This window comes from Cetorhinus maximus, chromosome 17 (assembly GCF_964194155.1).
Source record: "Cetorhinus maximus chromosome 17, sCetMax3.hap1.1, whole genome shotgun sequence".
In the NCBI taxonomy this organism is placed as follows: Eukaryota; Metazoa; Chordata; class Chondrichthyes; order Lamniformes; family Cetorhinidae; genus Cetorhinus; species Cetorhinus maximus.
Genome location: NC_135895.1, coordinates 17,163,230 through 17,178,485, shown reverse-complemented (window position 1 = coordinate 17,178,485; position 15,256 = coordinate 17,163,230). Strand labels below are relative to the sequence as shown.

Below are 15,256 nucleotides of genomic sequence, written 5' to 3'. Positions count from 1 at the left end.
GGGCTACCTACGTTAGTGAAAATAGCTGAAGGGATCAATATTAATTGTGTGCTTGCGATAGAGTCGCCATTGGAGTGGAGAAAGGAGAAGTTGTGGAATTTTGTCAGGAATCATGCCTAAATTGTAATTGAGCAGTTAAATCGTTTGTCAACAATTTCTGAGGATGTGCTGTCCAGCGCCAGCAGCTATGAAGACAGGAGTCATTGAGTCAGCAGTACTCCAGAAAACATTTTCCTGCACATTAATGAAGGTATTTTTTTTTTCTCTTGTGTACAAAACGTGCATTCAATTATTAAAACACATTGCAATGATCTTCCCCCATGTGTAATGACGTAGGATCGATTTGTTTAACATAGTTGGGGGGGTGGGGTGGAATGCATGCCTTATCTGGATGTTTATATTTTTCCCCCCCTCAATATGTCAACTAAAATTTTTATTTGGCCTCTTCGCCTGAAAAGGTCCTCCCCTCCTTCCCCCCCCCCCCCCCCAACGTCCCATGGGGAAGGCTGGCCCCAATGGGCCATCAATTATTATTATTTCTCTCGCGAGCGTCGAGTTTCCTCCCATTTTGACACCTGCCTTGCTGATTTTTGGTGAAGTTTATACCCCATTGCCTTGGCCCCAAGTGCTGCGAGAAAGAAAGAAGTGGGCTCTATGTATGTGTGTGTGTGTGTGTGAGTGTAAAGCCAGGATCCTGCTCTCTCTCTCTCTCTCTCACCTGGTCAGGAAGCTGCCACCATTTCCATGCTTCCTGAAGTCCCAGCTGCCACTTTAAAAAAGCCGAGTGAAGGCGTCTGTGAGGGAAGGGGGGGGCGGTTGGTGGTTGGTGGTGGTGGAGGGGAAGGCGCTTCCACTGACGGCCGGTAGAGAGAGAAAGGGGGGGGGGTCATAAGCACGCACTTGGCGCGCGCGCGGTGGTGGTGGTGGGGGGGGGACGACGACAAAGGATTCCGCCTCCCGCATTTCTGACAGGAAGCCGACCACCCCCCGCCCCCCCCACTTTTTTTTTTCCTCCACCCCTCCCCGTGCCGGAGAAGGAGGGCTCCCCGACGGCCAGCCCCCGGCGTCCCGCCGCCCATTCTTTCCACACCCCCCCACCTCACTCACTCTCTCTCGCTCTCTCTCTCTCTCTCCCCCTCCCTCCCGCCTTCAACCATCTCCGGGCACAATAGCGAGCAAAATGGCGGCGGTGCCTGGATGGATGGAGGACGAGCGCTGACAATAAAACCCGGCCCGCCGCTCCTCCGCGCACTCCCTTGTGCCAAAAGGTACGTTGCGTTTTCCTTCGTGTCGCAATCAGCTCACCAAGAGTAGTGGCGGCGGTGGTTTGTTGGTTGGGGGGGGAGGTTGGGAATGATAATGATGGAAGGGGTTGGGGGTGGTGATCGGTTGGAGTTTTGTTTTATATTTTGTCTGCCATCCATTCCCCAACCTCTCTCTCCAGCTCCTTGGCTGTTGGGTTGTGGTTTGGACCCAGCCAGCTCGACAGCGTGACAGGCAATTCAGGCGGGACGGCACACACACACACTGCTTCCATGTCTTCCTCTGCCACGCAACATGACATCTCCGACCAGTTCTTGCACCCCCCCTCCCCTTCTTGGGTTTTATCATTCTATTTCCCACCAGCCCCCCAACAGCAACAACAAAAAAGTTGGGCTAGCTCTCTTTTTTTTACCCCCCATGTAAATTTTTTTGAGCTTTGTGCAGTTCTTTATTTTTGAATAGGTTCTGCACTGCAACTCTGCACACACACACACTTAAAGTGAACACTGGCATTGATTCTAGGCAAAATGGGGGAAAGCATGTCAGGAGTGTTGTAGGAATTCAAAGGAACTGTAATGTACTTCAAAAGCTCCTACTCTGTGCCCCCAACATGGAACCCTGTGTCTTGAAATTTGACCTAATATTTAATCTGCATGGTGTTTGGTGGCTTTTGTCACCAAAGAATAGATCCAAGTCCAATGATATTCAATACCATTAATCTTTGGATTCTTGTATGTAGGACTATTGAAGTTTTTTTTAAATGCCATTATAGGGTAATGGCTGCTCAATGGATCTGTCTGGAGGATATGAAGTATAGTGTCATAAATTTATGTTTTTAAGTCCTTGTAATTCCTGAACAGCTGTAAATTTTGCAATCATGCCATTTTCTTTTGGATGTGCTTAATCAGCTGCAATTTATAATTCAGCCCTTGAAATGCAGGGTGCTAAAAAGTTCACAACTAGTACTAACTGGCTGCATGACAATGGCTGCAGAATGATGTAGCTTTTTAAGTTTTAATTGTGATTAAAATGTATTGAATCAGAAATACAAAGGTGTGATGCTGTCTTGTCTTGGTTGCTGAAAATGGGTGTACTTTTTGCTGTTCATGCTGTTCTTTTTGCTTGTTTGGTCTAGAATGCATGCTAATGTTTCAGAATGATATCAACAGTTTAGAGCAAATTTGTGTTTCTCTAAAATCTATTTACACCCATCCAATGAACTGCTTCTGAATTGCATTTGCCTACATGACAGTTAGTGTAATGTCCAATTGTATAGAGCAAGGTCCCACAAAATGAATGAATGACTATTTAATCTGTCTGGTGATGGTTGAGGGAGAATTCTTGGCCATTCTGCATTGTATTGTGGTACAAATTCAACCTGCCTTGGATCTGCATTGTGTGTATGGCTAGGTTTTCGATGTTTCATTTTGTGCTTTTGTTTGGTCCGATCTACTTAAATGTCTTTTAATAGAGCAGGATTCTTCTTGTGGGTGAAGCTAATAATGGATGCTCTACTTGCTTGGCGTGGCACCCTGTTTGTAATTGATGAGATCATCACAATAATTACATTCGCCATACAGCACTTCAAATGTTTGTAAGCTACATTTGGCCAGGGAGTTGGGAAAATACTCGTATGAAAGCCCTAATGATAATTGGTTTCCAATATAAGCAGTCTTGCATGCTTCCTTAGCATGCAATTTTGTAGCTGTTTCAGTTAACATTAGTTTAAAAAAATTCTAATCTTGTCACTAAAAGTTGCGAGCTGGATTGTTTTCATGAATAATGCACAATTGTCATCACCACCTAATTTAAACTTAACTGATTTACTTCATGAATGTAGGTAGCAAAGTTCTTCTTTCTTAGAGGTGAAGATGACCACGTAGGGTGTTTGGTAGGGTACGTAGGTCACTGCTAATGCCGATCTGCGCCCGGAAGGTTCTGCTGCAAATAGGATATCTCAGATGACTGAGCTTTGGACAAGTCACTGGCTTGGGATTTCCACTGCTGGTGTTTTCCCTTTGCTTCCGATAATGCTTGCTTTCGAAGAAGGCCACACTTTTTAAAATTTGGTTGCGACAGATGTAGTGATCTTGAGTTAGCTTCTCCCAGGACTCTTAGTTGATATCAAAATTCTTATAGTGAAGCCTTCGGAGTGTCCTTGTAGTGCTTCTTTTGACTGTCATGAAAGTGCACCCCAGACTCGAGCTGTTCATAGAAGATTCACTTTGGTAAGTGAGAAAAGTTGCAGAAGTAAGGAATGCCCAAATTAGCCAACTAAAAATGATACAAGGACTTGCAGTTGTATATATCCATCAAAATTGCATTGGTTTAGATCTAATCCAAAGACCTGTAAAGATTCACGTAAACATTCACACATTACACTGTGGTGGAAAGAAAGCCATTATATACAGTATAGAACCGTTCTTTCTAATCAGAAGTTTGGAAGAGTCTTGTGAAGCTGAATCTGTGATTTGAAACCTTTTTGCATAATTTGGGATAATTATACTTTAATGCCTTTTGGATTTGATTTGCTTGAAAGTAATCATATTGGAAACGGCACACACATGTATGCTTGCTAAGCACTGAATTCTCACTTCAATGCATGTCAAAAAATATTATAGCATAGAAACAAGCCATTTGGCCCTTGTTGGTGTTGTGCAGTCTTATGTAAGGATGTTAAAACAGTTATTTTGCCCATGGGATTGTTTTTTTTTCTTTAATGACTTGGATTTTGCCATTGGTGATGATGACAGAGAAACTTTGTGTTCACTTTCATACTCCTCTGAAACTTACAGCAATTCCTGGAGTCCACATATGTGTAGTTAAAGGCAGAAATCCAGCCAGAAGTTGGAATGATGAGAACTTGCCCTTTTACAGTGTTAGTCTTATTGTAAAAACCTTTGAAAAAGTTAAATAGTGAATGAGGTGTAACTGGGATTTTAAAGGTATACTAATTTCATAATTTCTCTGGCCCTGCAAAACTAATTTTATATTGTTACTCAAATTTCTCCAATATAATCCATATTTTTAAAATTATTTTATGTATGTTTGATATTTCAGCTTCTATCTTAAATGGTTGGGACATGCAAATGGGATTATTTTGCTCCCTGTAAAATGATATTAAACAGTAAAAGGTAATGGATAATGAATTAGTTAAGGAAAGCCCAGCATGGATTTGCTAAGGGCACATTATGTTTAACTTGATTGAACTTTTTGATGAGAGGTAGCAGAGAATGTTGATGAGGGTAATGTGTTTGATGTGGTGCACATGGACTTCCAAATGTTGTTTGATAAAGTGCCACATAGGCTTACCAGCAAAGTTGAAGTTCATGGACTAAAAGGGATGGTGGCAGTATGGATATGGAAATGGCTGAGTGACAGGAAACAGTGGTGAATGGTTGTTTTTTGGCCTGTAGGAAGGTATATAGTAGAGTTCCCTAGGGATTGGTACTAGCCCCATTGCTTTTCTTGACCTTTATTAATGACTTGAACTTAGGTGTGCAGGGCACAATGTCAAAATTTGCAGATGACACAGAACTTGGGAATGTTGCAAACTTTGAGAAGGATAATGATATACTTCAAGAGGACATAGGCTGGTGGGATGGGTGCACACATGCCTGATAAAATTTAATATGGAGAAGTATGATTTAATGCATTTTGATAGGAAGAATGAGAAGTGGCAATATATAATAAAGGGTTGTTATGATCCTTGACCACATCCCCAAGTTGTTGGTAAGATCTGGTTAGGGATCAATAATGTTTTGTTTAAGGTAGACAAAAGTTTGAGATTCAAGACACTTGCTAATAGAATAAAGCCACAAGATTCCACAGGTTTTGAACAAACAAAAATAAACTTTACTATACAAGGCCAGAAAGATAAAACAATTTACAACATCTATATGTTAATGAGGTGCATGTTAATTAACAGGTAAAATGTGGTTGAACACACCACACAATAAATGGCAGATGTGACCAAGGCAGAGTCCTTGGATTTCTCACCTACTCACCCAGATGTCAGTAACACTAAGTCAACCAATCTCACTGAAACTCTGTCTCTCATGAGGGATTCCAGTCTTCACCTTTAACCTTGGAATTCTCTCAAAGTCACTCCAACTCGGACAGCAACAGCCCACCTCGCAGGGTTTCACTCTCCTCCCAAGATTCCATTCCCCTAGACTCCTTAGTCTGCACTTAAGCACCAACTCACAAGCACAATTTCAGCTCTTTGGCCATGCCAAGCAGAACTCCACTGCTCCAAAGGGGTACCTTTGCCCCAGTGGCCTCCATTTAAGGTGGCAGGGCAGGTTGAGAAAATGGTTAAAAAGGCAGATGGGATCTTGGGTTTTATAAATAGAGGCATAGAGTACAAAAACACAGAAACAATGATGAACTATTATAGAACATTGGTTTGGCCTCAACTGGAGTAATGTGTCCTTTTCTGGGCACCATGCTTTAGGAAGGATATGAAGGCTTTAGAAAGGGTGTAGAAAAGATTAGCTAGAATGGTTCGAGGGAAGAGAGTCTTTAGTGACTTGGGTAGATTAGAGAAGTTGAGACTGTTCTCCTTTTGAGAAGAGGAGATTTGTTAGCAGTGCTGAAAATCATGAGGGGCTTAGACAGAGTAGATGAGGACCAACTGTTCCCATTGGCAGAAGGGTTGAGATCCAGAGAGCACCAATAATAGTGAATAGCAAAAGAACCAATGGCGACGTGAGGGAAATTCCTTTTTACACAGTGAGTGGTTAGCGTTTGGTTTGCACTACCTGAGTGTGGCGAGATGGTAGATTCAATCGTAGCTTTCAAAAGGGAATTGGATAAGCACCTGAAGAGAAAAAAACCTTTCCAGGCCACGGGGGAAAAGACAGAGGAGTGGGGCTAGCTGAATTGCTCTAACAGAGAGATAGCACAGCCTATTGCCTGTGCCATCCTTTTTTTATTCATTTACGGGATGTGGATGCATTGTACTTCCTGATTTGCTTACTTTGAGAATTGGCTCTTTATCTTGCTTGATAATATCACTGTTGCTGGATGTGTGGGATCCCCTTGACTTGGCGCCAGATTTCAACTAATGTCGAGAAAAAGAAAATCCATGCCACAGAGATCACTGGATCTTCATGGGTAGCTTTCTTCAAAGTTAACGGCCTGTCACTTTGCAGCTGACTGTAAAATCCAGATATGTATTCCTGGGCTAGCAAGAGTGAGAAGTTTAGGATAATTAATATCAGCAGAGAATAAGTATTGGAGAAAATTAAGGGACTAAAAAGTCAACAAATCCCCAGTTCCTGGGGGTCATAAAAGGGGTAGCTGCAGTGATGGTGGATGCGCTGGTTATTGTTTACCAGAATTCCCTAGATTCTAGAATGGTCCCAGTGGATTGGAAGTTAGCAAATGTAACACTGCTAGTCAGAGAAGAAATGAAAGAGAAAATGGGGATCTACAGGCCAGTCATAGGAAGATACTGGAATCTATTATTAAGGAAGCATTAACAATGCATTTATAGTATGGTTAGTGCAAGTCAGTATGGTTTTGTGAAAGAGAAATTGTGTTTAATAGATGTATTGGAGGTTTTTGAGGATGTAACTAATAGGATAGATCAAGGGGAACTGCTAGAGATAATATACCTAGGTTTCCAAAAGACATTGGATAAGATGCTGCAAAAAAAGATTAATGGACAGATAGGGGCTCATGGAGTTAAGGGTAATATAATTGCCTGTAACTTCTGAGCTCCAGGGCGTTGTAACTGGAGGGTACCCCAAAGATGTCCTGGGACCCCCCCCCCCACCACCACCACCCCCTAAATGATGGTCCCCAGGTAAGGATTGGATGGCAATTGCCCTGCAACGGGAACAATCCAAAAGTACAATATAAATCGCAAGCTTTGGATGGTTCCGAATGTCTTACCAGAATAGTTACCCAGGAAAAGTTAGAAGAATTAATGCCACTTCTAAATCCTGGGTAACTATAGTACTGACCACCCCCAACCCTCCCAAATCCTGTCCATTTGCTTTACAAACTGGCTTCTGAAAGTGGCTGGACCTTTTAAATTTACCTGCTTTACGGCAGCTAGTGCTGTTTCACAAAAAAAGTGGGGCGTGGCTTCCTTAACGCAGACTCCCCAGCCCTGGACACAAGGCCTTTGCTGCACTAGACAGTTCTCGCCTGGCCTAAGTCGGAAGGTTGGTGAAAAAGGAGCAGCTGGATTTCCAGGTGTTTAAGCCTGTTAGTATGGATGCAGAATTGGTTAAAGGGTAGGAAGCAGAGAGTAAGGATAAACGGGGCATTTTCAAGTTTGCGGGCTGTGACTCGTGGAGTGCCATCACTGAGTAATCAGTGCTGGGGCCTCAGCTATTTACAATCCATATTAACTTGCACAAAGAGACAGAGTAATGTATCTAAGTTTATTGATGATACAAAGCTAGGTGGAAATGCAAACTGTGAAGAGGGCACTAAAGCTGTAAAGAGATATAGACCAGTTAAGTAAATGTGCAACAAGGTGACAGACTGAGTATTTCAGAAAGTGAGAAGTTATCCACTTTGGTAGTAGGAACAGAAAAGCAGAATGTTTTTTTTAAAAGGCATGAAACTTCTAAAATGTTGATGCTCAGAGAGACTTGGATGTACTTGTACAAGGAGCACAAAGTTAGCATGCAGGTTCAGCAAGCAATTAGGAAGGCAAATAGAATGTGGGCCTCTATTGCAAAAGTATTGGGAGTACAATAGGAAGTCTTACTACAATTGTGCGGTGCTTTGGTGAGACCATCTGGAACACTGTGTGTAATTGGTCTTCGTATTTAAGGAAGGCTTTACCTGCATTGGAGATGGTACAATAAAGGCTTACCGGATTGGCTCCTGGGACGAGAGAGGTGTCCTGTGATAGATTGAATAAATTGGGCCTATACTTTCTGGATTTTAGAATGAGAGGTGATCTCATTCAAACATAAAGAAAGGGCTTGTTGGAGTAGACATTGAGAGGTGTCAACTCTATGACTAGGTGGCTTCCCCTTGTCAGGGAAACTAGAAGACGGGCATAGTCTCAGGATAAGAGGTCGATCACTTAGGATTGAGGTGAGGAAAAACTTATGTTATGAACTACATGCTTTGTCACGGACTGATTTTATCTTTGTAGTCAGTTTCCAACCACATAGATAGGCGGGCCAAAGGGCTTGTGCTGAATGTAATGGAAATATCATGCTAGTGTTGTTTCGAAGAGATGGTGCTTGCCAATTTGGGTACCATTGAAGAATAGAATTTTAAATTTTATGCAACCTTTTGGAACTGTGCAACATAAAGGGAACTATTCACTTTTTCTAATATTGTCTCTTGGCTTGAGTGATGTTTTTATCTAGAGACCAATGGCAGCACTCTTCTTTCCTTTAATGTCTGAGGAGGATATTGCACATTTTGGAAACGTCAAAAGTCTTTTTAAAGGGAAAAAAAAATTGTTTCTTTTATCTTGTGTTAGAAATGTGTAAGTACTCTTACGATTATTAAACTTTGATCAACTGCGGTTGTGTTTACATCCAGAATTGAAACTTTGAGATCTTAGAGATAGTTCTACTTAAACATGAGTCGACCTCAGCAGTAGATTAGTACATCGTTATGAAGCTGTATACATTTGACTTAATTAAACAGTGCCATAGGGAATTGGCTTGTGCTTTAAATGGTTTAATGTGGTTGTTAGTATTCCAATTTAGCTACCATCTTGTTATTCTAAACCTGTCGACATCTTCATTCTGCATAAGATGATGGACGTGTAGTAAATCAAATCTGTGGGGATAGGGTATAGTGCACCTTTGCTAACGGTTGAAGAGACGAATCTGTGAGAACTAAATCCTGCCACAAGTGCAGCATGTGAAGTGGTTATCGGGTGTTATTGTGGCCTCTTTTCGGTGTTGGTGCCTATTGCCAAACCGCTGTAGCCACTGATCATCATGGTGGCACATGCTGGCCCACAGATGATATCGTCATCAGTTAGTGTCTCCCAGGCGTGAGAATCAGTGTTTAGGGCCTTCAAGTCAGACTTGCATGCATCCTTGAAGTGGAGCTTTGGGCATCCTACTAGCCATCTGGCTCCAGCTATCTCGCCATACAGAAAATCCTTAGGGTGGAAGATGGTTGCGTACCTGTGAATGTGCTTGAGCTAGTGAAAGTTGCCTTCATTTGATCAGTACCAACATACTTGGGCATCTTGCCTTTGAGAGGACTGTTGCATTTGTGATTTTGTCCTTTCATGAAATGCCCAGAATGCACTGTAAAAAGCGAAGTTTTTGAGCTTCCTTTCTCGATAGCTGTAAGCCGTCCATGCTTCACAGTCATATAACGAAGTGCTGAGAACACAGGCCTTATACACCAGTTTGAGTCAGCTTGGTGTTATTCCATTGCACGTTTTGAGTCCACCAAAGGTAGCTGCTTTCCCTATGTGTGTATCGAGTTCTGCCTCAAGAGATAGATTGTCTGTCACCGTGGACTGAAGGTAACAGAATTTTCCAATCTCTTCCGGCGGAGTGTTATTTAGCGTGATTTGGGGTGGAGCTATCTCTGTTCTTTAACCACAGTTTGCTTGATGTTTATAGTTTAAGGGAGAACTAGTTACAGGCATGGGAGAGACAACCCATGAGTCTTTGTTAAAAGCAAAGAACTGCGGATGCTGGAAATCCAAAACAAAAACAGAAATACCTGGAAAAACTCAGCAGGTCTGGCAGCATCGGTGGAGAAGAGCACAGTTGACGTTTCGAGTCCTCATGACCCTTCAACAGAAGGGTCTTTGTAGCTGACTAGTACAACATCATCAGCAAAGAGGAGTTCTCTGATCAAGACGTTGTGTATTTTTGTTGTCTTTTGTAGTCTAAGTGCGATTCACTGAAGCACATGATTTCTGCAGCGTCCCATATTTCTCTGCGACGGACACTGTACTTGACTGCTGAGAGTTACGGCCTAGCACAGAAAAATAAGTTTAACCTTTGATATGGCAAGATGGCAGCATTCAGCCCTGACTGGGAAGTCACTGTTTTTAAGAGTGTTTTTTTTTCAATGAATTGTCAAGGTGGGAGAGTGAAGCTGAGGTCAAGATCAGATCAGCCATGATCTTATTGAATGGTGGAACAGGCTTAAGGGGCTGTATGGCTGACTCTCGCTCCAATTTGTTATATTAATATGAATATGCAAGTCACTATTAATTCAAGTAACCTTTTAACAAACATCAGTTTCTTCCCACCCAACCCATTGTCTAAGTTGCCTTTTCTTTTCTGCTCTCTTAAGTTAATGACTGTTATTGGACTTCGGGTCTGTTAGCTTCAGCTGGCCTTAGATACTTTACCCTAGTAATGTGAACCTTGATGGTGAGTGATGGCAGACTGTTCACCTAGTCATTGTAACCAATCCCAATCCATTTTACATGTGTTTTCCAGTTGAATCTCTGGGACAGTTTTCTGGAGTGGGAGCTCTGGCTGATTTCCCTTTTCTGTTGCCCCTGTTCTAGAGATGGTAAACCCAGTTTATGTGCCAAAATGAGCGCATTGCCAATGTACTGAAATCGGCTAACAGCACTGAGAATCAAGTCCATGACCTTCAGTAGCTCAGTCCCACAATACTGATTCTTCTAGATGTTAAACTGTGCTGGTGGGCAGCACCACTTCAAAGACTGCAGACTCCCTATGGATGGACTTTGAAAATTAATCTTCCCCACAGTCCTACACCAACATGAATACATATCAGAGGCAGAGAGAAAATGCAAGGAAAGGAAATCTCAAGCCAGCAGCTCATCCAAAACTCAATTGTCTGCAGTATTCTGTCCTGTTTGCGGAACCTTCTCGGCGCAGGTTGTCCTTAACAGTCATCCGTGTACCCAGTGGAGCCCTACCAAACACATCCCGGATGCTGGACATGGTCATCTTTGCCTTGAAGGACAAACAACATAGTAGTATTGACCATTGGAAAAAATAGTGCTAAGGTATCCCATAGTGCACTTGACCTTTGCAGCTTGGATGTTTGCTACCCTGGGAAGATCACTCTTTACAAGTCTGGCATAATTGCAATCTCCTAAAGATCCCAGCTACATGGGGGCAGGAGGAAGCTTGGGAAAGCAATCTTGATAGGGGATTTATAGTTTGGGGAACGGGCAGGCATTTCTGTGGCCTCATTTTATGAATCCTGGATGGTATGTTGCCTTCCTAGTTCTAGGGCCAATGATGTCACTTAGCTGCTGCAGAAAGGTGAACAGCAGCATTCGTGCTCCGTATCGGTACTAACAGAATGGGTAGGAAGAAGGTTGAGGCTCTGCAGGCAGATTTTGGGGAGCTGGGAAAGAAACTAGTAAGCAGGATCTCCAAAAAGTGGTAATTCCTGAATTACTCCCATTGGAGCATAAAATAAGAGGAAAGAACAGGTGAATGTGTGGCTGGAGAGGTGGTGCAGGAGGGAGGGTTTTGGATTTCTGGGATATTGGGATTGGTTCTGGGGAAAGATGGGACCTGTAGAGGTCAGATGGATTGCACCTGAAGAAAATTGGGAGCAATGGCCTGGAAAGATGATTTGCTGGTGCTTTTGGCGAGGGTTTAAACTATTTTGATAAGGGGATGGTAAGCAGGCGGTAACACTAGAGAGGAAAAACGAGGTGCACCAAAAATTGGAAGAGACAGATAGCACTAGAATAAGAAATATAAGGCATAAAGTGGGTTTAATGTGGGTTTAGTGTAAGAGAGAATGTAATAACATCTAAATTAGGTTTACTGCGCTTGTATGTGAAAACATGGAGTGGTAACTAGGTTGGTGAGCATGTAGGTACAGATAGCCACATGGGATCTGATGTTGTTGTAATAATGGAGACCCGGATCAATAAGGGGCAGGGCTGGGTAGTAAATAATAAAAAGTAATAGTCACTTGGACAAAAGTGGATTAATTAAGAAAAGCCAGCATGGATTTGTTAAGGATAAATCATGTTTAGCCAACTTTATTGAATTTTTGATGTGGGCGATTCGTTTGATGTGGTGTACATGGGCTTCCAAAATGCATCTGATAAAGGACCACATAACAGACTTGACAGCAAAGTTGAAACCCGTGGAACAAAGGGACTGTAGCAGCATGGATATGAAGTTGACTGAGTGACGAGAGTTTTGGTGAATGGTTTTTTGGAATGGGGGACGGTTACAAGGATACAATTCTAAAGGGGATGCAGGAGCAGAGGGACTTGGGGGCATATGTGCACAAAATTGTTGAAGGTGGTGGGGCAGATTGAGAAATTAGATGTACAGGATCCTAGGTTTGTAAATAGGAGCATAGAATGTGAAAGCAATGAGGTTATGGTGAACCTCTATAAAACACTGGATCAGCCTCATCTGGAGTACTGTGTCCAATTTTAAGCACCACACTTTAGGAAGGATGTGAAGGCATTAGTGAGAGTGCAGAAAAGATTTACAAGAATGGTCCCGGGGTCCGAGATGTCACTGAACGGCTGCAGGGCATCCTGAAGGGGGAGGGTGATAAGGCAGAGGTCATGGTACATGTTGGTACCAATGACATAGGTAGAAAGAAGGATGAGGTCTTGCATCAAGAATTCAGGGAGTTAGGCAGTAGACTAAAAAGCAAGACCTCTCAAGTTGTAATCTCTGGATTATTCCCATTGCCATGTGCTAGCGAGCTCAGAAATAGGAGAATAGCGCAGATGAATACGTGGCTTAAGAGTTGGTGCAGGAGGGAGGGTTTTAAACTCCTGGATCACTGGGACCGTTTCTGGGGAAGGTGGGACCGGTACAAGCAGGACGGTCTACATCTGAACCAGAGCGGGACTAACATCCTTGCGGGCGGGTTTGCTAGTGCTGTTGGGAGGAGTTTAAACTAATCCAGCAGGGGGAAGGGACACAATGTTAGCAGAATAGGGACACATCATAATACAGTAAAGCAATCAAGTCAGAGGGAGTACAGCTGCATTAAGCTTCAAGGGAGTGAGGCAAGGCCGGATGGCCTCTACTTTGATGCCAGGAGTATCACAGGTAAAACGGATGAGTTAAGGGTGAGGATTGACACGTGGAATTGTGATATAGTAGCCATCACTGAGATGTGGTTGAGGGAGGGGCAGGATTGGCAGCTCAACATTCCGGGATATAGAATCTTCAGGCGAGACAGGGGAGGGGGTAAAAGAGGAGGAGGCATTGTATTATTAGTTAAGGAGTCAGTTACTGCAGTAAGGAGAGATGATATCTTGGAGGGGGCATCGAATGAAGCTTTGTGGGTAGAGCTTAGGAATAAAAAAGGGGCAGCCACATTGTTAGGTGTTTATTATAGACCCCCAGATAGTCAGTGGAAAATTGAGGAGCAAATATGTGCACAATTTGCGGATGTGTGTAAAAGCAATAATAATAGGATAATTATATTAGGTAATTTTAACTTTCCCAACATTAATTGGGATAGACACAGTGTTAAGGACTTGGATGGAGTGGATTTCTTGAAATGTGTGCAGGAGAACTTTTTAGGTCAATATGTAGCAGGTCCAACAAGGGACGGCGCAGTGCTGGACCTAATTCTGGTGAATGAAGCCGGACAGATGGCAGAGGTGGTGGTGGGGGAGCATTTTAGCGATAGTGACCACAACATGGTACAGTTTAAGTTTGTTATGGACAAAGAAATAGACAAGTTGCAAAAAAATGTTTTGGACTGGGGGAGAGTGGATTTTAGTAAAATAAGGCAGGATCTGGCCAAGGTAGACTGGGAACAGCTACTTGTGGGGAAATCTACAGAGGAGCAGTGGGGGGCATTCAAAAAGGAAATGGGGAGGGTACAGGCTCAACATGTTCCCTCTAGGGTGATAGGAAGCAGTAACAAGCCCAGAGAACCATGGATGACCAGAGATATTCAGGTTACAATAAGAAGCAAAAGAGAGGCTTTTAGCAGGTTACAAGGGAAGCAAATCAGTGGAGGCATTAGTGGAGTACAGAAAGTGCAGGGTGGAGCTTAAGAAAGCAATTAGGAGAGCAAAGAGGGGATTTGAGAAAGCTCTGGCTGGTAAAAGTAGGGAAAATCCCAAGATATTCTATAAGTATATCAATGGGAAGAGGATAACCAGGGAAAGAGTAGGGCCCATAAGGGACCAAGGGGGTAATCTATGGGTGGAGCCAGAGGACATCGCTAGAGCGTTGAATGAATACTTCACATCCATCTTCACCCAAGAGAATGAGGATGAAGGTATAGAACTCGGGGAGAGAGACTGCAAGGTTCTTGAGCAAATTGATATAGGGAGTGACAAGGTATTGGAGGTATTGGCAGGCTTAAAAGTGGACAAAACTCCAGGTCCAGATGATTTGTGTCCCAGACTGCTGAGGGAGGCAAGGGAGGAAATCACAGGGGCTCTGACTCAAATTTTTAATTCCTCTCTGGCCACAGGGGAGGTGCCAGAGGACTGGAGAACAGCTAATGTGGTTCCGCTATTTAAGAAGGGTTGTACAGATTAGCCAGGGAACTACAGGCCAGTGAGTCTCACTTCAGTGGTAGGGAAACTATTGGAGAAAATTCTGAAGGAGAGAATCTATCTCCATTTAGAGAGACAAGGTTTGATCAGGGATAGTCAGCATGGTTTTGTCAGAGGGTGGTCATGCCTAACAACTTTGATTGAATTTTTTGAGGAGGTGACCAGGTGTGTAGATGAGGGTAGTACAGTTGATGTAGTTTATATGGATTTCAGTAAAGCCTTTGACAAGGTCCCACACGGGAGACTTTTAAAGGCAGCAAATGCACATGGGATACAGGGTAATTTGATACGGTGGATTCAAAATTGGCTTAGTTGTCGTAGACAGAGGGTGATGACAGAAGGATGTTTTAATGACTGGAAGCCAGTGTCCAGTAGCGTACCACAGGGATCTGTGCTGGGTCCCCTATTATTTGTCATTTATATAAACAACATAGATGACTATGTGGGGGGTAGCATTAGTAAGTTTGCGGATGACAGAAAGATTGGCTGGGTGGTTAATAGTGAGGTTGAGTGTCTTGGGCTACAGGAAGATAT

General features: G+C 43.1%; 1 protein-coding gene across 1 annotated transcript in view; it reads left to right on the top strand.

The window, feature by feature from the left end:
• Nucleotides 1-1,149: 1,149 nt before the first annotated feature.
• Nucleotides 1,150-15,256, top strand: part of znf644b (zinc finger protein 644b) — a 128,245-nt gene continuing 114,138 nt past the window's right edge. Inside the window, exon 1 of the mRNA XM_078560770.1 lies at nucleotides 1,150-1,268. Coding sequence (XP_078416896.1) covers nucleotides 1,198-1,268 — 71 coding nt within the window. The 5' untranslated portion in view covers nucleotides 1,150-1,197. The remainder of the gene's footprint in view (nucleotides 1,269-15,256) is intronic.